The 23,317-nt window shown below is 49.0% G+C and overlaps 1 protein-coding gene across 5 annotated transcripts in view; it reads right to left on the reverse strand.

Moving 5' to 3' along the window:
- Window positions 1-3,851: 3,851 nt before the first annotated feature.
- PRELID3A (PRELI domain containing 3A) overlaps window positions 3,852-23,317 on the reverse strand; it is a 28,341-nt gene continuing 8,875 nt past the window's right edge. The window contains exons 2-7 of one of the 5 annotated variants that reach the window (XM_040619626.1): window positions 20,446-20,614; window positions 17,833-17,922; window positions 16,975-17,045; window positions 16,768-16,870; window positions 15,206-15,293; window positions 14,077-14,114 (exon numbers count right to left, since the gene is read on the reverse strand). In XM_040619626.1, coding sequence (XP_040475560.1) covers window positions 15,240-15,293; window positions 16,768-16,870; window positions 16,975-17,045; window positions 17,833-17,922; window positions 20,446-20,614 — 487 coding nt within the window. In that variant the 3' untranslated portion in view covers window positions 14,077-14,114; window positions 15,206-15,239. Of the gene's footprint in view, window positions 6,710-13,259; window positions 14,115-15,205; window positions 15,294-16,767; window positions 16,871-16,974; window positions 17,046-17,832; window positions 17,923-20,445; window positions 20,615-23,317 lie in introns of those variants that run through there. The other 4 variants (XM_040619627.1, XM_040619625.1, XM_040619624.1 and 1 more) reach the window with 4 other exon arrangements.

The raw sequence follows: 23,317 nt of genomic DNA on the forward strand, positions 1-23,317 counted from the left end.
GAACTGTCGTCAGTCCCTTTCCCTAGGGTGACGCAGCAGAGGACATCACATCCCAACTCTTTACAGGAGCCGCAGGGTTCGAAAGAGTGGAAATGCCAACGACAAATGAGGATTTCTGTAGAGCTACCCTGAGTATCAAGTTCCGAAGCCAACGCAGTGTGAAAGCTGTAGGGAAGCGTGTGGAAGAAAGAAGCAATAGCAGGGCTTTGCACAGGTAAATCTGAACAATGTAGCCACAACTTTATAGAGCCTAAGGTGTAAACAAGAAACAGAATCACTTCGACTTTTAAATGGAAGCAATTTTGATTTTCGACAGCCCAAAGAGAAGCCTAAAAAGATTGCAGCTTGCCCACCAAGGAGGGGAACGTGACTTGAGATGACAAGCCTGGAGTCATCCCAGCACCCTCTCAAGGTCATTTCAGAATTCAGATTCACAGAATAGAAACTTGGACTGGCCCTCCAGCCCCCAAGTGATTCGTAGGACAGCCGAAAATATTCCCCCAGGTGTAGCCATTGGTAGACACACCTTCTTCACAGCAAGAACGGGACCTTTCTCTGTCCCAACCCTAGCGAAAAGGATTTTTCAGGGCCCATGAGCTTTTGTTCGATGACTGAAACAAACTAGTCCGTAATCAGCGAAGCTGATTCTTTCAGCAGTACCTGGTTTCAAGTATCTGAAATGGTTCTAACTTAACTATGCTCCAGACAACAGCTATCTGACGCTGAGAAAGTTCCTTAACAATTCTGGATTTCAATTTCTTCCATTTTAAAGCAAGGGTATTGGATGAGGTGATCTCTAAGGTCAGTTTTAACCAGGAAGAGGCATTCGACACACTGGATCAAACAGCCGGTACGACATAGGTACCGACCAGTAAGTAGTGAAGAGCCTGAGCCAATCGTAACAAGAAATTGAGAAAAATCTTTGTGCATCCAAGCCAGCCCTTTCATTAGAGTGAAGTGTGACGTGACTGGTACTTTCCAGGCAATATCTGTGTTGATGACAAACCTGATTATGTGTATTACACAAACACAAGAAAAAGTGCAAAACATGCTGCATCTGTTTGAAACTTGGGGAGGCAAAGACAAAAATTCAGCTTTACTAATTGCTATAAAGAATCTGAGTCCTTGTGTGTCCGTTACACCTCATTGTAAAAAAAAATAATAATAATAAAATAATCCTGAGTAGGTCTCCCAAAATTAAAAAGGAAAATTTCAGAAAGTTGAGTTGATATATATTAAAAACAGGCACAAAAACCCCAGCGTTTTACATCAATAACATCTGGCTACTGATGGTTCATCTCCCAACACTATGCAATGGGAAGACCTTCTCAGACCTGGTAAGTCATTGATCCCACAGTGTGATGTGTATTCCCGTCCAGACGTCAAGAGAAGCCGGTAGCCTTAGGGGCAACTACGTATAACAGACTATCTATCTTTATTGCATTAAAAAGAAGCAAACGATCAGGCAACTCTTGTTATCCTGCTTGGTCAAAGAACCAGTCACCACGGCTACAGGGAATCTCCAATATTGATATGCCTGCAAGCGTAGTAATGGGATCCCCCAGCCAATAAGCCCGTCTCTTTGGCCCTCTCAGTGTGGTAGACCCCATCACTGCCTGGCTCTCTTCTCCACCAAATTTGATCTCTACTAGTGACTTTCAGAGCTCAAAGTGATCCAAGAAGGCATTCGGTCCTCACTACAGCCAACGGCAAGCTCTAAGCTCTGTTTAAACATGTCCAGGACCGGGGAGACACTTATTTCTACGAAGCTCTATCTTTGAACAACTCTAATACAATAGTTGGGAAGTGCACTCATCATGTAATTTAGTCCCATTGTTTACCCCTTGGTTCTGTCTCGTGGCTCTGCAGAATGTGCCGACTCTCCCAAGGGGCTGCCTTAAACAGCCCCTTAATTCTCCTGTCCCCCTGCAACACTTCCTACTTCTCCCTCCTCCCTTCTGCATTTTTTCTCCATTGCACCTAGCACCTAAACACCCTACTAAATTGTTGCAGGAAGACAAAGATCTCTGTCAGGTTTCTTCACTGCTGTATCCCCAGTTTCTGGGAAAATGTTTGGCATGTAGCAGTTGCTCAATAAATGTTTGTGGAGTGAGTGAATGAATGAATGAGCAGGTTCATTGTGGAAATGAGAACAAATGAGAAACACAAAGATGGAATCATCGAGACGTCTTCAAAACACTTGTAGTTTTAATCTGTGCTCTCTAACAGGTAACTGCTACGTGCAGCCCATGTCTTTCCTCAAAGTCAATAAATCATTGCAGTCCTAAAGCAGCTAATTAGAATAGAGAAGCTTGATCAGTACCTCACACCATTCACATGGTTGACTTGGAGCTCCAGAAACCTTATGTGCCAGTCTGGGTTTTTCTACCTATCTCTGATAAATGACATGCCCCACACCTTTGTCTCTGGGCCCACGTCTGCTTCCAGTGTTCCTGGGTGGAGTCACCGTGCACAGCCCTGCTCCCCGACCAGCTTTTTCCCATTAACAAAATTCATGTGCACCCTGGAGACCTATAATTGAAGCTACTGCGTAAATGCAAAGGGTGTATTTATCGGTACTGAGTCTGTGTTCATTAACTTTCTACCACTTGCCTCTTTGACACTATGGGAGTTAACTGTCTCTAGCATTTTGATTAAACTTGATGTGCCAACTGGACTGAAATTTTCAAAATGTTTAACTACGGTTGCCCCTTGAACAATATGGGTTTGAACTGTGTGGGTCCTCTTACCGCAGATTGGTTTTTCTTAATGAATACAGGAAAGTACTGTAAGTATATTTTCTCTTGTGATTTTCTGAGTATTTTCTTTAGCTTACGATATTGTGAGAATCCCATATAGAATACATATACAAAATATGTGTTAACTATGTTGTTGGTAAGGCTTCCAATCAATAGGCTGTTAAGTTTGGGAGAGTCAAAAGTTATATGGGGCTTTTTGACTGGGGGGGGGGCGGGTATCAGTGCCCCTACCTCCTGCATTGTTCAGGGACAACTGTAGTTTTAATTCGTCACAGTAAAACACTTTGGTCATTACAAGTATAAGGAAAACTGTGGAGATAAGCATTATGATAGTAGACATTCTGTGATGTGTGTTACTTATATTAAGACATAATTTTTAAAATATTTTGATTTTCAGCAGCTACTGATAAACTACCAGTTATCGAGCACATACCTCTATCAGATATATTCTCTCCCTTAACACTCAACTCCGATGGAGACACTATTAATATCCTCTCTTGCAGACGAGAAACAGGACTAACAAGCTGTCATTTGCCCGAGGTCAGAACACCAGCCCAGCATCCGGCCTGAGGCATCGCCAGTTCCAAAGCTGTGCTCCTAGCCCTGCTGCATTTCCAGCTGTTTCCTATTAGCTGCTAGGATTCCGAATCCAGTTCTCACATCGCCAAAGCCCTTACGGGGCCTAGGACTGTGTGCGCGAAGCAGAGCATCTGATCTTGGCTCCTGAGGAACTGACACTGGTCGGCCACACAGGTGAACAGATTTTTAAAAACGCGGTCCCAGGAATCGTACACGTCTAGGACTACATAGTAAGCTGTGACTGGTAGCAGTCAGGGCACCCCCAGTGCAGGCCGATGCCCACCTGCATCAGAGCCAGCCGGGCCTGGTTTTGACTTTTTCCGAAAAGGAATGAGAAACCTCTGTAACTCTTTCTTCAGGAAGAGTTATAATGAGATTATTTGGAAATGCTCTGTCAACAAGAAGTGGAACAGAATGAAAAGGGGACCACTTAGAAAGCGATTATACATATTAATATAAAATGAACTGTTAGTTATCTATTGCTACGTAACAAATTACCCCAAGACGCTGTGGCTTGAAACATTAACATTTATTATCTCACAAGTTTCCACGGGTCAGGAAATCAGGGGCAGCTTCAGCCGGGTGGTCCTGGCCCAGCATCCCATGAGGTTGCCGTCAAGATGGCGGCTGGGCCCGCAGTTAGCTCAAGGCTTCCCTGAGGCGAGAAGATCCGCTGCCAAGATGGCTCCCTGTCGGGCCCCTCCTGTCAGTCAGGACCTGGCAGCTGGCTCGCCCCAGAGCCGCTGATGCGCCAGCGAGCAAGGTACAAGTCACGGTGTCTCCTATGAGCTGCCCTGGGAGGTCACAGAGCATCGTGGAATATTCTGCGCATCCCGCCGGTCACACACTGCTCTGGGTGGGAGGAGACCACGTGGCACGTGGCCTGCCCTCCCGCTGGCACCAGGGTGAGAAGCACCCAAGGCCGACTGTGCCAGCGAAAATGAGAAGGCACAGAATTGACCCGAGACTTTTAAAGGAACGTTTGGTTTCCAAATGGCTATAGAGAGAACGAGAAGGAGCAAGAAGTCTCAAATAACTCGGGTTTTGTATTTGGAAAATGGAAGAAGCACTACTTAGAAATGGGGGAACAGAAAGCAGTTTGGTGAAAGGGAAACAAATCTAGTGTTATTCACGTTGACGGAGAGAGGCAGTGGAATCCCCAAGAAAGGGGTTGGCCCTTAAAGCCAGAGAGTAAATAAGAGGCCTGGACGCCTCATGTGGTCTCTGCCACATCCTCGTCTGGGGGGTGGGGGGGTTACTTACAACCCTTTAAAAATGCCAGCACCATCCTTAGCTCATAGGCTGTAGCCTGCCAGCCCCTGGCCTACGCAAACTGTCCTGTAACAGTGGAAGACAAGCATAGGGCGTGATGAGCAGTCAAGGCCAGAAACCCAAATCAGTCCCGGGGTAGGACTCACGACCGTCTTCCCGCTTAGCCTCTCTTACCATTGACAGTTAACTCTTACCAGTGATTATAAAAGTTGAAATATACGCACGACCAAAAAACATATGTTCCATCAATGAAGCCCAGCGTTCCCAATTCCGGCCCCGCGCAGCGGTGCCCCCCACGGAACTCTGCAGCCCAACGGTGGGCCAGTGCCAGCCGTTAACAGCGCCGTGGGCCAGCTGCCACCAGGCTACCCTGCGGCACTTCCCATCCGCCTCCTGGTTCCGTCCTTTGGGGTGGGTATCAGCGTCTGCATTTTCTGTTGAGGAATCTGAAGCTCGGTCGTCAGCACCGCCCAGATGTGCCCCGTGCATAGCTATAATCCGGCAGCTGGTGCGCAAAGGGACCCTCCTCAGCCGCCCAAGTCACCCAAATAAATAAGCCTGCTCCTTCTTTGGATCCTGCAGTGTAACAGCACGTGTGAATACCTGTCGTGAATATACTGGGCATTCACTAAAGCTCAGCCATAAGGAGAGGTCTGCTAGGGAGGGCCGTTCGGGGAGAAAAAGGTGAAGTTCACAGCAGAGACACCCAGCAATTAACTCCCATATCAAAGCATGCCTAACCCTTCCTTAATGTGAGGACAGACACTGGAGGCAAACAGTCAGCTACTCTTCAGAAGCCAAAAAACCACCGGCTCAAATCAGATACAGTTTTAATAGTTGGTTCTAACACCAAATGGGTGGAACGATCTTCAAAGAACACGCAGTACAACCAAAGGGAACCCTTGTTTCCAGAGAGCACCTGGCTCTGCTTCTAGAGGAACGTTCTGGAAGCAGCTACTTAATCAGAAAGGCAGGTACCAATGCAAAGACCATAGGATGGCCTGTGTGCTCACACCACTCGAGAAAGCCCAACTTCCAAGAGGAAAGAGCACCCCAGTAACTTCCGGTTTAGCTGAAGAGTGGAGACAATAACTAGTGTATTCAACTTTTATTCCTACTAGACTCAAGGACCACAATAACAGGGGTGTAACACTGGAAACGAAGGAAAGGCAGCAGGAGTCTGGATTTATTTCTATGCTTCGGGCAATAAAATCAAGTAATATAACATCGAAATAACTAGTTTCTCTCGATAGTCCTTTCTCTTCTAAAAACTAAACTGGTTGGCTTAGTTAAAACATAAATAAGGAAAAAAGTATCTTATTTCATGTTCAGACACTAAAATGAAATAGGGATGCTTTATGTTATTTGCCGGATGCATATAATTAAGAACCCACATCCCAAATTAAATCTAAGTTCTGTGGTTAGTGGAAGCTAAAATCTGGTCAGTAAATTAAGTGTCCATGCAGGACAGCTGTACCATTTGTGGAATGCCCCCAAACTTCAGCAGGGGCGGGTCAGGGCAGAGCACAGCGCAGAGACCCCCGCCAGCCCGCGTTGGAGGGGCGCAGCTCCAGGGTCCGGAGCTCTCACGCCAGAGCCGGACTCTCCTGCGTCTGTGATCCTTGCAAACTCAGGATCAAAACCCACGAAGAGCCTCTATGTGAACGCTGGGAGAAAGTCATTCCCTTTTACACTCTGATGTTTTGGCTTCTGGGGAAGGGATATTAGAGATTTAGCTGCTTGTTTATTAAACAAAATTTTCCATCCCCCCCCAAAAAAAGAAGTAAAGATAAAGGTGAAGGTAAGCTATCGGCCAAGATGTGGCAAACTCACTTGCTTTCCTAGGGTCCCTTTCCTAACCGTCTCTAGGCATGCACTCATCAGGAACGCTCCCTAGGACAGACCAGGTGTGGAGCGACCGCGCAGTCCCCTGCGGGGGCGGGGCTGGGGGCGGGGCTGACCGCCGGCCACCTGCTGCCGGACCTGCGTCTCCTGGTCCTGGGCGCCACCGGGGTTCACGCTCGGGCGCAGGCGGGGGCTGCCAGGCCCTCCAACTCCGTGTTAAGTCGGCCGATCACCCACTCCAAGGCCTCGCGACCCTGCCGAGAGAACAGCACTGAGAACTCCCGGGGGTGTGCACCCCTGACCTGTAAGACGAAGACCGCCGCTGTTCGGGTCCCATCACGCTTCTGTTCTAAAGCTTCTGCAGGAGGGCATCTCAGGACATGAGGCCCCTTCGGGTGCTGGGGTTACCTACTGAACCGCAACGCCACAGCAGTGCCGACAGATGATTTGCTGTGATTAAAGCTGGCCTTTTGAATATTCTCTCAAATTCAAAAGTGAGATTGGATTTCACGTGGCTCTGCCGCCCGGCTTCCACAATATGTTGTCACACAGCATTTGTTTTTTGTGCTCATGGTGAACTCCAAGCAGAGCTGCACAAATAAATACTGAAGCCACTCCCAGACCCAAATGAAAGTTACACAGCCAAACTATTTCATACTGAAGAAATTTTGAAAATAACCACTACCACTTTCTCAATGACTATCTTCACATTTTTTAAATTTATAATGGAAAGCAGAGGAGAATTAAAAACCCAACACGTCCATGCACTTATTTTTACCACACTTTCCACCCACCAAAAACTGGAAGTGGCTGAGTAACTGACATTTACCTACCCTTGCCCTAAAAATGCAGTCTTCCTCCGAAACTACTCTGGGTTCCCCTGCACATTCTAGCCATTTCGAGGCTCAAGACAATCTACCTTTTCTGATACACTTATCCCTGCTTCACAACGTGGTTTCCCAAGTCACAAATTTCCATGCTCCCCTCTAAAACAGAACCCCTTCCATGACAATTTTTAAACCATTACCTCTGCCAGGTTACACGTAACCTCAATGCAACAGAGTTACCTCCTAGTGCGACAAGAGGCTGTCACGGGAGAAAGGGTTCAAACAGTGTCTAGGTCGACACCCGCTCGTGGGGGCAGAGTACGGTTTGCAACAGAGCGACAGGTGTTCTGACCCGCACCCACCACCTTTGCAAATCCGGGGTTTATCGGCAAGGAGCCCTCAAGTCCTTCTGGAATTAAGACTTCAGCTAAATCTCAGGCGGAAACTTTTAAGACAATGTTGCTTTAAAATAGAAAAAACACAGGCACTAAATAGTATATACAGTATAGTTCCGTCTGTGTTTAATAAAAGAAAGAAAAGAAAAAAATACATAAATTGCATTTGCGTAAAACACTTCTGGAAGCCTTCCTAAAAATCAGGAGTTAACCAGCAGAGGCCAGGCTCTCCTCCTCTAAAGGGCAGGCTTTTCCTCTTCAACAGAGAGTCCTGTGTTGTTGGTTTTTTGGGTTTTTTTTTTTTTTTACCATAAAAATGGACTGCTTTTATGTATTTTTTGAAAGAGTATTGTTTTTAAAGCCAACAGAACTTTGATCTCAAGATGGTGGGGAAAAAAACCTTTGGCCCTTTGTCCACGAAACTATTGGGAATACGACAGAAACAAAATTCAGATCCACGGAGTCAGCATCCTCACCGGCCACCACAAGAAGGTGGAAAGCAGAGGCGCGAGCTGTGAGCCCCTGGAGGGGGCCTGACACGAGCCGTTCAGAGCCTGGGGGTGTCCACAGGGAGGGGACCCACGGGACCGCTGGGGAGCCTGGCTTGTAGACCCCAGCTGCCCCCCTCGCCCCCAGAAGTTGAGGAGTCTTGTTGGGAGAAATGGAACCACTCCGGAGAAAAGGTCACTGGCTCAGGCAAAAGCCCAGGACAGCCTCCAGTGTCGCCCTGCACTGAAGCCTAGCCCTCGGTGGGGAGCCTCCCTCCCCCTGCACCTCGGCCTGTCGGGTATGTCAGGACTAAGGACAGCTGGGGCAGTCTCCCATGCGAAGGGGCGCAGAGGAGACACCGAGATGCCGTGGAAAGCTTCACTTCGCATCTACTTCAGCAGAGAGGGGGCAAGACCTACATCTGTGAAGCAAGAGCAGGACGCCATCAGGAACGGGACAGCTCGAGAAACTGAAACTACAATTTGCCCAAATAAAAATGAGTGAAGTCGTTGGAAGATGAAGTCCGGGAAATCTCCCAAAAGGTAGAACACAGATGAAAGAAAATATAAGAAAATTACGAGATCAATCCCGAAAGCGAACATCTGACTAAGAGACTTCCAGAAAAGAAGACGAGAGAGTAGTGGGGAAATCATCAAAGAAATCATTACCAGAACCAAAGGGACCACCCACTTCCCAACACGAGTTGTGGGGTTGTTTTTGTTTTTTGATGTCTTGCTGACCCAAGCTTTTTGTACGCATGAATACATGTAGGTACGTACAGACATTTCATTTAGCTCTTGGGCTGTGATTTTTGTCCTATTCTTGCATTTGGGACATATTCCTCTGTCTCCTCATTTTGTCTGTGATTGCTTCTATGGGTAGGAAACTCTGCTACATGTCTCGATCAGGAAAGTAGTAGCCTTAGGAAGAAGAGGACCGGTGGTGTCCTATAGCACCATGCTCCCTGTTCACTGGAACCAGGCACTTCAGGGAGGTCTCCTGTGTGGGCTGTGTGTGTCCTACTGTTGTGCCTGAGATATGCACTTGCCTTCAGGTCAGTCATCTGCAGCGGCTCTCTCTGCCTGCTATGAGTCTGCAGCTGCTGTTGGGCAGTGTCAGCAGTCAGGCCAGATGCCTGCCCTCAACCCATCTGCCTGGGCATCAAACCCAACTGCAGGCGCTCTTCCTGTGCTGCCCTCTGTGAGGCTTTGGTTGGAAGGTTTTTAATTATTCATTCGATGTCTTTAACTGTCAGAGGCCTATTGAGATTCTATTTCTTCTTTTTTTTTTATTTTAATATTTTTTTATTAAATTATGTTAGTCACCATACAGTACATCCCTGGTTTCTGATGTAAAGCTCGATGATTCATTAGTTGTGCACAACCCCCAGCGCACCATGCAACACGTGCCCTCCCCACCACCCATCACCAGTCTATCCCATTCCCCCACCCCCCTCCCCTCTGAAGCCCTCAGCTTGTTATTCTATTTCTTCTCAAATCAGTTTTGGTAATTTGTGTGTGTCTAGTAGTTTGTGACAGGGTATCTGATTTGTTTTACAATCATTCACAGTATTGTCTTATATCCTTTTATTTCTGTAAGATGTGTAGTAATGCCCCACTTTCATTTCTGATATTTTGTCTTGAATACTGTCTTTATTCTTGGTCAATGTAGAAGTTTGTGAACTTTGTTGAACTTTTCAATGCAACAACTTTTCATTCAATAATTCTATTTTCCTATCTTCTGTTTATTTCTTCTCTAATCTTTATCATCTTTTTTTCTTCTGCAAGCCATGGGTTTAGGTTGATCTTCATTTTCCGGCTCCTTAAAGTCAGGTTAATGATTTGAGATCTTTCCTCTTTTTTAATGTAGGTATTTGCAACTATGAATTTCCCTCTGATCGCTGCATCCCGTAAGTTTTCGTATGTTGTGATTTCATTTTCATTCATCTCAAAATATTATAAGCTCATTTGTAGTTTCTTCTGTGATTCACTAGTTATTAGAAATATAATTTTGAAATTCCATATATTTCTGAATTTTCCATTTATATGCTATTGATTTCTAATTTCACTTCATTGGGATAACAAAGTGAAAACAAATTTCACTTCATTGGGGTACTTTGTATGATTTCAGTCTTCTTAAATTTATTGAGACTTGGTGTTTGGCCTAACACCTGGTTTATCCTGGAGAATAAGCCATGTGCTCTTGAGAAAAATGTGTATTCTGCTGTTGGATGAAGTGTTCTATGGCTGTCTGTTAGGTCAAGTTGGTTTATGGTGTTGTTCTTATCCTCCATTTCCTTACTGATCTTCTGTCTAGATGTCCTATCTATTATTGAGAGTGGATTATTGAAGTCTCCAGCTATTATTTAGAATTGCCTTTCTCCTTTTGTTCTGCTAATGTTTGCTTCATATATTTGGGGGTTCTGTAGCTTGGTGTGTAAATGGTTATAACTTTGGTCTTCTTGAGGAACTGACCCTCTCATTGATGTATAATATACTTGTTTGTCTCTTGTAATAATTTTTGATCAAAAGTAGATGTTGGGGTGCCTGGGTGGCACAGCGGTTAAGCGTCTGCCTTCGGCTCAGGGCGTGATCCCGGTGTTGTAGGATCGAGCCCCACATCAGGCTCTTCCACTATGAGCCTGCTTCTTCCTCTCCCACTCCCCTGCTGTGTTCCCTCTCTCTCTGGCTGTCTCTATCTCTGTCAAATAAGTAAATAAAATCTTTAAAAAAAAAAAAAGCAGATGTTACCTGGTATTAGTGTGGCCACTGCAGCTCTATTGGTTATTCTTTACATGGAAAATCTTTTTCTATCCTTTCACGTTCAACCCATTTGTGTCTTTGGATCTAAACTGAGTAGACAGCATAGAGAGTAGGATCATGTTTTTTTCATCTATTCTGCCAGTCTCTGTCCTTTCATTGGTTTGTTTAATCTATTTATCTTCAAACTAATTAATTTTAAAGAAACACTAACTTCTTACACTGGTAGTTGTTTTCTCCGAGTTTCGTAATTTTCTGTTCCTGAATTCTTTCCATCCTCTGTTGTGTTTGATTGGCTTATTTTCTAGTGTAGCATTCTGATTCCTCCTATTTCTTTACAGGATATGTTTTAGTTATTTTCTTACTAGTTACCCTGATAATTGTAATTAATATCTTAAACTCAGAAAAATCTAATTTGAACTGATACCAGTTTAGCTTTAATAATGTATTAGGGTTCTCCAGAGAAACGGAACCAAGAGAATGTGTATATATAGACAGAGATTTATTTTAAGCAATTGGCTGACATAATTATGGAGACCGGCAAGTCCAAAATCTGCAGGGTAGGTTAATCACGACTCATTAAGTGCCCCCTGGTTGATGTATTCTATTAGGATCCACAGTCCTACAAAAGTGGATTCTGCCACTTTTTTTGCCAGCTTACTGGTTGTTTCACTGGAGGGACCAATTCTGGGAGCACCTGCCTCTACCATTTTCCACAATGTTACTATTTCTATTTTTTTAACTTTTAATTTTGAAATTATAATAGATTCACAGGAAGCTGCAAAGATAGTACAGGAATGTCCCATGTACCCTTTACCCACTTCCCCCAATAACATCTTGCGTAATTAGAATACAATACCAAAGCCAGGAATTTCACATGCACAGTGCAGCACAATGGATTTTAAAAGTTCTCTTTAAATGAGGCTTAACCACATGAAATTTCACAACATCAAGGATAAAGAGATCCTAAAAGCTTTCAGAGAGAGAAAAAAGAAGTCACATACAGAGGATCGGTGATCTGAGTGGAAAACAACAGAACAATGCCTGCAAAATTCTGAGTGGTTTTTTTTTTAGAATTATATGTCCTACTATGCTATGAATGAAGTATGAGAACAGAAGAGACATTTTCAGATGTGCCAAGTCCTAAGATGAGACTTAGGGCTAAGCCCTAAGTCATGATGAGATATTCTTCCCCATCCTATGACAGGAAAGAGAAAGAGGAAGGCAGGGAAGCAGGGAAACAAGGGTTTCAGGAGAGGAGAAGGTCTAGAAAATGTCCAGAAGTGCCCAGGAAAAGGAAAGACAGCCACATGGCTGTTCGGTCAGAGAGTAAGGCCTGACTTCAGAAAGGATGGTGCCAGGGAAACTGGGAGGGAATGTGCTGTGCAAAAAGACTGACCTGTGGAAAATGACATCACGAGATACTGCAGAGAGTGAGTAAGAGTGTGGAAGCACTCAGCCAGAGACCTTTAAAAAATAAAATTAAATAGATGAAAAGAATTAGACAATTATTATCCCCATGGGGGAAAAAGTAGTACAAGAAAGAAAATGCAATTATGGCTTGGTAATAAGCAATAGCCATGTATTTTCAGAATTATGGAAACTCTGAATGTGCTTTCAACCATAAACAATATAGCTATTTTGGGGGAATGGAGATGGGAGAAAGAGATAAGAGAGATAAAAGAATACCAAACAGGTAAATAATATCTAGATAATGTCTAAAATTGGCAAATCAAGAGATAGCAGGATATGCTTATTTATTTAGAAATCTAGCAGTAAAAGCCAAAAACTGCCAAAAGAGTTGAGTGTCCCCTCAAAAGAGTAGAAACATGTTTTGCAGAAGGAGTAAGGGAGGTTATTTTACTATAAGTCTTTTAACTCCATTTTTACCAGGAGCTATAAGAATAAAATATTCTGATAAAAATATAAATGAATATAATTTCATTTTGGATTAGTACTATTATCAAACAAAAAGCACTATCTAAAAAAACAGTAGAATACAGTTCCACTCATCCTTTATGGAGGAGGCCTTCTCTAAAGTTTTTAGAATTCAGGCACGCCTGGGTGGCTCCGATGGTTAAGCGTCTGCCTTCGGCTCAGGTCACGATCTCCAGGTCCTGGGATTGAGCCCCGCATTGGCCTCCCAGCTCAGCGGGGAGTCTGCTTCTCCTTCTCCCTCTGCCTGTCACTCCCCCTGCTCATTCTTTCTTTCTCTCTTTCACTCTCTCTCTCAAATGAATAAATTTTTAAAAATCTTTAAAAAATAAAAAAAAATTGAATTCAAAGTAGACTGAAAGACTTTACATTCTACTTGAGAAAATGAGAAAGTTAAAATTCCCACCTGGAAGTGCCTTAAAGCTAATGGGACAGCTCAAACTCACAAGCACTTCAGCCACCGTCTCATCAAAGTGGCTGCATGTGCATGAGCCACCCCATGGACAGGTCTGAATGGTGACAAGTACCACAAGCCTTCATCCCCGGGGGCCGCTGGTCCCAGAGCCCAGGACAAGCAGCCACAGCCTGAGGGCAGAGCACTTTGCTCCCTTGACCAATGCCAGCTGTGTGATGGGAGAGCCCATGGTACTGTCACCACACGCATCACTGTGGGGTGGACGCCCCTATTCCAGCGTGTGCAGACCTGCGCTAACACTGGTGAGAAGGTTGCACGGCGGCAGCATCTGACGTGACAGACGGTGGGCAGATACGTGTGAAGACACTGGCGGTGCAGACGGTTGGCCGAGGGGCATGGGAGGGAAACGGAGTCATCAGGAAAGAGCAAAGTTGTTTAGTAAGATCCCAAGAGTCAGCAGAATATTGCTGGGAGCTGCTGCCCAGGGGAAGACAGACAAGGCACAGAGCAGTCTGACACCGGCCCGGGGGCGGCTGGCCTGTGGGCAGTGGCAGGGTGGGGGCTTTCCGGCCCTCGCCTCCTCCTGCTAGGGGTCTTCCCTTCTTTGGGTCTCACTCTGCAACAGACGGGCCTCCTGTCTTGAGAGGTCACGGCCAAAGAGCCCGGTGGAGGCTGTGATCAGGCAAGTGGCAGATTCTAGCAGATTCCACACCTCTCCCAGACGGGGCGAACCATATTCAAGGCTCGCTTATTTCTTCCTTTTTTCTTCCTTTCCTTCTTCCTTCCTTTTTTTCTTTTGTTCTTTCTTTCTTTCTTCTTTGATTTTTTGGGTGAGGCATCTGATTAAAGATTGAGGCAGTTTAGCTCTAGTGTATGAGGAAACAGAATGTGACACCGTCCACAGCTCAGAGTGACCCACCACACACGCCACACTGTCCACACCCACTGAGCTCACCAGGCAGGCGGGGTCTCTACGTGTGGTCACCTTAGTGGTGCATCCACGGAAGAAGAGAGACCCAGCAGCAGATCATGACCTTGGGTTCAAGGTGAAGGTCTCTGGCAAACTGAAGCTTCAGCAGAAGTTCTTACAGGAACCTGAGCCATACTGCTCCTGTTTGCTGACTAGGCACCAAGTGTGTATAATACGCATGCTGCAGCGAGACAGACGGACCCACCGTGGGAAGCGGGCCCCAGAGCAGCACAGTATGGAAAGTCAACAGGGTGAGGTTTCAAGGCAGGAGTATAAGGATTCCCTAAACAGAGGGAAGCAGAAAATTCTCTGACTCCCCTATGAAGTATGAAGATGACCGCTGACCAATTAAGCGTCAAATCCCTTTCTGACGGTGCAGCCCCTGGTGGCCTAGGAAACCAAGGAATGGTCGTGAAGCTCAAGAAGATGCTAGAAATGGCTTGTGCCACTAAAAGAAAAGAGCCAGCGGCAGTCACACGGCTGGTGCTGGCCTGCAGCAAGTGAGAGCAGGACCGCCCTCCCCAGCAGCCCTGATGCCAGGGCACAGGGCATTCTTTACAAGAACACGTGCAAATATCCCGATCCTGCCCAAAATGAAAAGCTCCTCCCCTCTGATTGGTCTGGAACGACTCGCGGAAGCCTCCTTCCTGATGACGCACTAATTCTAGGAAACGTTTAAGCAAGCAGGTACTGAGAACAGCTGGGGAGAAGCTGGACTGCCTCTCTTAGAGACCAGATTACAAATATCCAAGTCTTCCTGGGAAGGAAATCCTGCCATGAAACAAGGAGATGAACGAGGAAGAGGATGAACTAATGATGGCTGTTTCCATTCCGGAAGACGCCAAGGAGCCCGGGGCTGGAGACGCATGCAGCTGCACCTTGCAATGCCCGGTGCCGCCCACCCTGCACACGGCTGGCAAGACGCTAAATTCTCTACGGGGCCCAAGAGCAGATAGTTACCACTGTTCGTCACAAGGTGCAGGCGCAGACCCCGTTAGCTCACAGCGCGCTCGGAATTCTCAATTATCCACTCAATAGCAGCCCACCCCTGGAGCAACACAGAAAGAGTTCAACGTGGTGTAAGACATGCTGCTTCTCTCACTGCTGACAGCAGGCCACAGCCTGTACTTTAACTGGCCGTCACTGTTCTGGAACAGTCTTCGCCCTCTGGGCGGTTTCTCAAGCTCAGAAATCAGGTGGCACGTGCTGTGCTGGAAATTCTCACACCGGCTTGGGCTGCACCCACCCTGGCACCCATCAGCCGCGCCGTCAGCTCCGGAGAGCCGGCCCGGGGCGGCCTCGCAGCCTCCTCGGGGCTCATCGCACCCAGATCCCAGGATGACCCACGCGCCTCCTCCTGTCTCCTGGGGATGCTATCAAATGGTAACCCAGCGCGGGGGAGGAAGTGACTCTCTGGCAGGTGTCAACACAGCAAACCCCAACCTAAACTGAAATAAAAGACTTTCGTGTGGCCTCACTGAGTTTCCCCCGACTTTTCTCCTAAGAGGTCTCGGGGGGATTTGGCCTCACCAAGTAAGTAGTCCCTTCCTCCTGTAATTTATTTTTTCCAGCAAACGTTTAGGGCGCCTGCCCCAGGCCAGACATTGGACACACAGAGATGAGTAAGGTTCCATCTCGTCCCGCGGGGGCTCGCAGTGCGGACACGGGGCAGGCCCCGTGCTTCCCCCGCCATCCCGGGCCTGAGCTGAGCCACTGCCAACGTTGCTCAGATTTGGATTTTCCTTAAAAACAGGGCAGACGGGCTCTTCTGTCAGCGCCGAGGCTAAACGCAGGCCATAAGTAGTTTTCTAGTTAAATTGTGACAAGCATGGTTGGCTTCCCACGGATCCCCCATATGGAGAACCACTTCTGACCAAAATAAACCAGGAGACAGGAGGGAAGGAGAGGACAGCCGGGAAGATGTCAGCCCGGCAGGGACGCTAAGGGGAGAAGCAAAGGCCCTGCTCTGGCAAGTGACGTTACCTTGAACTCGTGGAACAGCTTCCACACACCCGAGCTCTTTCCATCTGGGGAGCGGAGGGCAGCCTGGACTCCACGACCGGTGTCTGCCTCACTAAGGCCGCCCTCCGACTAGGGACCTGGGGAGGATGGCCTCCTGCCAGCCAACCTTTCTCCCGTCGCCTCCACAAAGCTTACTCCCCTACCCTGCCAGAGGAGGCACAAAGCCCGCAGCTAAGTCCAGGGGAGCCTGGCAGACGGGAGCTCAGCCAAAGCCTAGTCAGTGGGAAAGTACAATTCCTGAAGAGGCTGCCTGACAGCCTTAATGTGTGGGGTTTGTCCTGGGCACTGAGCCTGTGCTGTTTCGGCTCTTTGAAGTGGCAGTTCCCTCTGCTGGGTTTCTGGCCCACGTTCACCCCACACTTCCCCCTCAGGCCTAGGCCAGCCTTCCCTGCGGCCGGCTCTGAACGGACCGGCGGGAAATGCTGTGACATCACAGGCTCGCCGGCCACGGAGGGCCACTGCCCTCAGAGTGCACACGGGGCCGGGACAGAGAGCCGTACCTTCCTGGCATTGGATGATATCGTGCTGGCCATCAGACTCTCCAGGTAGCTGCCGAGGCTGATGCCCTTCACCGTGATGATGGCTTCCTGCGTGAGCACAGTCCTAGGAAGAGCAGCAGGTAAAGCGGCGGAGCAGCCCGGCGCAGGGGAGCCTCGGGCCGCCCCCACCCTGGAAGCCACGCGCAGCCCCGGGACGCGGTGACTTACAGTTCAGGGTCCTCCGGGTGCGGCGTGTACACCAGCCTCTCGTTCACCGACACCAGGTTGGTAAGCGTGATCTTAAAACAAAAAATGGCTTTAGGTTGTATTTCTCTTGCATTTCTGCCCAGACCATGTGTCCATGCCCTTCATCCCCAAATCGGCACTCGCTGAAGCCAGAACAGAAGGAACGTTCAAGTCCCAGGGAAACCTCGTCCTGGCCGCTCCTTCCGGCGACCGGCACCTGTCCTCCACACCCAAACCTAAGTCTGGTCTGGCCTTCAAGGCTCTTTCCAACCGCCAAACCATCAGCTTCTGGGTTAGCATCCAGTTAAATGAGCGCAAAGCAGCTGACGAGCTTTTTTATAGAATATGATTTTATGAACATAAAGCACGTTTCTAGTCCATGCATTTTCCCATACGTATTTTTTGAATGTGCAGTAAGCCAATATGAATTTTTTTGAGTGAGAGAGGAGTGAAGGGGAAAAGGTGCTTTTAAAATTACTGCTAAAAATCACCTCTGCTGTTGGAAGTCAGGACAGCGGTTATCTTGAGGGCAGGGTGGGGGCGCCCACCGGAAGGGAGCGCAAGGGGGGGCTCCTGGGGGATGGTCACACTCTGTCTCTGATCTGTCTGCTGGTTACAAAGGTGTGTTCACTTTGTGACAATTCATTATGCGCATTGTTCTGTGCGTTTATTATACTAGAATAAGAAGGTAAATAAATACTGCTAAGTGAATTCAGCCATTCTATGAAAAATAAAAGATCACTTAGACCAAAGGTGGGCCGGAAATAAAATTAAATGAAGACGTTACCCACCATCACCAGGAAATACCAAGCACCTTTCTCATCTTAGGCCATTGCTTACATTGGTGGAACAAAGCTCCATTTTCTTTTCTACTGGATCCACAACAGAATGTTCTTTGATGTATGTCAAAGTCCTACTGGTCCCCAAAATCTAAAAAAACAAAGCAAAACTAGCATAGTGACACGGCAAAAATGTCATTCCCTCGCATCAAACACAAAACGCCATTTCGTTTACTAATTAAGCCCTTGATCTATTCAACAAAGATGCGGCTGGGGATGCAGCCACGGACAGCCCTGCCCACCCAGCCACGGACAGCCCTGCCCACCCAGCCACGGACAGCCCTGCCCACCCAGCCACGGACAGCCCTGCCCACCCAGCCACGGACAGCCCTGCCCACCCAGCCACGGACAGCCCTGCCCACCCAGCCACGGACAGCCCTGCCCACCCAGCCACGGACAGCCCTGCCCACCCAGCCACGGACAGCCCTGCCCACCCAGCCACGGACAGCCCTGCCCACCCAGCCACGGACAGCCCTGCCCACCCAGCCACGGACAGCCCTGCCCACCCAGCCACGGACAGCCCTGCCCACCCAGCCACGGACAGCCCTGCCCACCCAGCCACGGACAGCCCTGCCCACCCAGCCACGGACAGCCCTGCCCACCCAGCCACGGACAGCCCTGCCCACCCAGCCACGGACAGCCCTGCCCACCCAGCCACGGACAGCCCTGCCCACCCAGCCACGGACAGCCCTGCCCACCCAGCCACGGACAGCCCTGCCCACCCAGCCACGGACAGCCCTGCCCACCCAGCCACGGACAGCCCTGCCCACCCAGCCACGGACAGCCCTGCCCACCCAGCCACGGACAGCCCTGCCCACCCAGCCACGGACAGCCCTGCCCACCCAGCCACGGACAGCCCTGCCCACCCAGCCACGGACAGCCCTGCCCACCCAGCCACGGACAGCCCTGCCCACCCAGCCACGGACAGCCCTGCCCACCCAGCCACGGACAGCCCTGCCCACCCAGCCACGGACAGCCCTGCCCACCCAGCCACGGACAGCCCTGCCCACCCAGCCACGGACAGCCCTGCCCACCCAGCCACGGACAGCCCTGCCCACCCAGCCACGGACAGCCCTGCCCACCCAGCCACGGACAGCCCTGCCCACCCAGCCACGGACAGCCCTGCCCACCCAGCCACGGACAGCCCTGCCCACCCAGCCACGGACAGCCCTGCCCACCCAGCCACGGACAGCCCTGCCCACCCAGCCACGGACAGCCCTGCCCACCCAGCCACGGACAGCCCTGCCCACCCAGCCACGGACAGCCCTGCCCACCCAGCCACGGACAGCCCTGCCCACCCAGCCACGGACAGCCCTGCCCACCCAGCCACGGACAGCCCTGCCCACCCAGCCACGGACAGCCCTGCCCACCCAGCCACGGACAGCCCTGCCCACCCAGCCACGGACAGCCCTGCCCACCCAGCCACGGACAGCCCTGCCCACCCAGCCACGGACAGCCCTGCCCACCCAGCCACGGACAGCCCTGCCCACCCAGCCACGGACAGCCCTGCCCACCCAGCCACGGACAGCCCTGCCCACCCAGCCACGGACAGCCCTGCCCACCCAGCCACGGACAGGAGGGAGAGGCACCAAGACAGAGTCCAGGGGTTAGCGGGGTCAGTTGCAGATGCGGCCTCCTGGGCCCGGACCCACATCCTGAGCTCCTGGAGCACTGAGAGGCCAGCATGGCAGGGGAGGGAGAAGGTGGGCTTACTGGGGTGTTGGGCTCATGTCAGGGCTTGTACTCTGTGTTGAGAAGACAGCAGGCGTCCGGTCAAGCAGGAGAAAGTCATGCTCAGATTTACATTTTCAATGACCTCCCCATGGCTCTGCACAAGACTTGTCATGGACTGAATGTGTCCTCTAAAGTTCATATGTTGACGTCCTGACCCCCAACACCTCAGAGTGTGACTGTATTTGGAAATAGGGCCTTTGGAGAGGTAGTTAGGTTTAAATGGGGGTCATTAGGAGGGACCCTATCCCAATCTGAGCAGTGTCCTTTGTAAGAAGGAGACATTAGGACAGGGGGAGACACAAGGGATGCGTGAGGCAGCAAGAGGGCAGCAGTCTGCCAACCAAGGAGAGAAGGAGAGAGGCTGGACAACACCCTCCCCTGTGGTCCTCAGGGAAATCACCCCCCACCCCCCAGGGCCTTGATCCTGGACCTCCAGCTTCCAGAGCTGTGAGGAAACAAGTGTCTGTTGGAGCCCCCAGTCTGTGGCATCTGGTTAGGGTGGCCCCAGGGGACACAGCGCCGAGAAGTGCTGCAGGAAAGGATTCGGTGCTGATGGGGCCGAGGGTGGGGAAGCCTCACCAGGCGTCAGGGGATGTCAGGACCACGGAGATGGAAACTAAACCGTTTACAGAGACACAAGCCATCTCGCAGGCTTCTCCGAAGTCCTGCGCGGTGCCCTAAGGAAAGGTCAGTTCCTGCAGGTGGGCACTAGCCGGACAGATGCGGGTGCGGCGGGGACAAGGTGGGTGCAGCCCGGCGATGCGGGTGTGGCCTGGCTGTGCGCGAGAGCGGGTGCGGCGGGGACAGGGCGGGGGCAGCCAGGCCATCGTGGCTTGGTGGGGTGCTGCGGGTGCCGCGGGGCAAGCGGCGGCAGGCTCACCGCTTTCACGAAACCGGGCAGGCCCCACTCGGTGCTGAGGAGGCGGTGGCTGTGAAGCCGGCCGCGGCCGTCCACACTGCGCTCCAGCACGTCAACTCCCACGACACAGGGGTTCATTGGATTCGGGTACTTCCTCATGGCAGCTTTGATGACGGTGTCCCATGGGTGGCTGGTGGGAAAAATATAATCACCCAGAATGAGCAGGCAGTCCCTACATTTGTAAAGTGTGCCGGAGCGGCAGGGGGCAGCCAGAGATGCTGGGGCCCACAGAGTGGAACGGGGATCGATGCTAATGCTCTCATTAAACATTTTGTTTTGTTTTGTTTTGTTTTGGTTTGGTTTGGTTTTAATTAAAGGTATATTGACACAAATCTGTCTGAGGTATCCGGCTCCATACCCGAATCCTGGATCCCGCGATCCATCTGGGATGACCAGAGGCCATCCGAAGGCTTTGCCTGGCGGGACTCACAGGGCACTGGGGACACAGAGGTCTCAGGCTGTTGGTGGCCATGCTCAGTCTGTCTGTATTCCCAGCCCACGTGCTGCACTCACAGGCCACCCCAGCACTGGGGCCTTGGCTGAGCCATTCCCTCCCTCCACTCAGCACCTTCCTGTCCACGTCCTCCACCACCCCACCCCCATCCCCTTGCCCTCCCCCAGTCCCTAAAGAGGCAGCACCCTTTCCTTTGGAGCTTCTGGGTAGAGAGACACACGTCTCCCCATCCCCAGTCCCGTGCTATTCCGCGGTAGGGATGGAACACTGGGGAGTTGGAGTTTATTTGCCTCTTTCCCCCACTATTGCGGTGAACAAAGGCTTGGCTGTGACTTCCATTTGGGCTCCTTGACCTAACTGACCAGCTCGCCACCTGGAGCTCAGCACTATTACAGTGCAGTCACGCTCCTGCCTTATGCGTATCTAGAACAGGCTACCACGCCCAGCCAGCGCTGCTCTGCGGAGAACCAGCTACAGCGGACTCGTGAGCAACGCTGGTTTGACCTGCATGGGTCCACTTACATGTGGATTTTCTCAATAAATACAGAAAAGTACTGTAAATGTATTTTCCTTATGATTTTCTTTCTTTTCTTTAAAGATTAACTTATTTATTTCAGAGAGAGACAGAATCTCAAGCAGAGTCCCTGATGAGTGTAGAGCCGATGCGGGGCTCAATTTCACGCCCCTCGGATCGTGACCCGAGCCAAAATCAAGAGTCGGACGATTTATCAACTGAGCCGCCCAGGCACCCCTTCCATATGATTTTCTTCATAACATTTTCTTTTCTCTGGTTTATTGTAGGAATACAGTATATAATACAATAATAATAATATAATATGTAGCATTATATATAATATATAATTCATATATATTCATATAATTTATATAATTTATATAATTTTATATATTTATTCATATAATTTATATAATATTATATAATTTATATAATTCATATAATTTATATATACATGTATAAAATATGTGTTAATTGACTGTTGATGTTATCAGTAAGGTCCGTATTAGGCTTTAAGTAGTTAATTTCTGGGGGAATCAAAAGTTATACATTATTTTTATCTACAGAGTCACTAACCCCTGTTAAAATATCAATAACATTTTTCACAGAACTAGAATAAATCATACTAAAAGTTGTTTATTTATTTTAAAGATTTTATTTATTTGATAGATAGAGAGCACAAGTAGGCAGAGGGAGAGGGAGAAGCAGGCTCTCTGCTGAGCAGGGAGCCTGACGTTGGGCTCAGTCCCAACGTGGGACTCAATCCCAGGACTCTGGGATCATGACCTGAGCGGGAGGCAGCCGCTTAACCAACTGAGCCACCCAGGTGGCCCCTAAAAATTGTTTAGAACCATGAAAGACCCTGAATAGCCAAAGTGATCTTGAGAAAGAAGAACAAAGCTGGGGGTATCACAATCCCAGGTTTCAAGCTATACTACGAAGCTGTAGTTATCAAAACAGTATGGTGCTGGCACAAAAAAAGACACACAGATGGGGGCGCCTGGGTGGCACAGCGGTTAAGCGTCTGCCTTCGGCTCAGGGCGTGATCCCGGCTTTCTGGGATCGAGCCCCACATCAGGCTCCTCCACTAGGAGCCTGCTTCTTCCTCTCCCACTCTCCCTGCTTGTGTTCCCTCTCTCGCTGGCTGTCTCTATCTCTGTCGAATAAATAAATAAAATCTTAAAAAAAAAATAGACGCACAGATGAAGAGAACAGAGTAGCAAGCAAGAAACAGACTGACACTTATGTGGTCATTATATCTACCACAAAGGAGGCAAGAATACACAATAGGGAGAAGACAGTCTTGTCAGTAAATGTGCTAGGAAAACAGGACAGCTACATGCGAAAGAATGAAACTGGACCACCTTCTTACACCATACAAAAAAATAAATTGAAAATGTATTAAAGACCTAAATGTGTGGCATGAAACCATGAAACTCCTAGAGGAAAACAGACGTAAGTTCTTTGACATGGACTGTAGCAATATTTCTCTAGATACATCTCCTAAGACAAGAGACACAAAAGCAAAGAGAAATTACTGGGACGACACCAAAACGAAAGGCTTTTGCACAGCGCAGGAAACCATCGACAGAACAAAAAGGCAACCTGGTGAGTGGGAGAAGGTATCTGCAGATGCTGTACCTGATAAAGGGTTAACATCTAAAATATATAAAGAATTTATTCAACCCAACACCAAAAAAGCAAATAATTCAATTAAAAATGGGCAGAGGACCTGAATAGACATTTTTCCGAATGCGCCAACAGATCCACAAAAAGGTGCTTCAGATGACGAATCATCAGGGAAATGCAATCAAACCCACACTGATGGGGCGCCTGGGTGGCACAGTGGTTAAGCGTTTGCCTTC

This window comes from Ursus maritimus, unplaced genomic scaffold (genome assembly GCF_017311325.1).
Source record: "Ursus maritimus isolate PB19 unplaced genomic scaffold, ASM1731132v1 scaffold_33, whole genome shotgun sequence".
NCBI classification, from domain to species: Eukaryota; Metazoa; Chordata; class Mammalia; order Carnivora; family Ursidae; genus Ursus; species Ursus maritimus.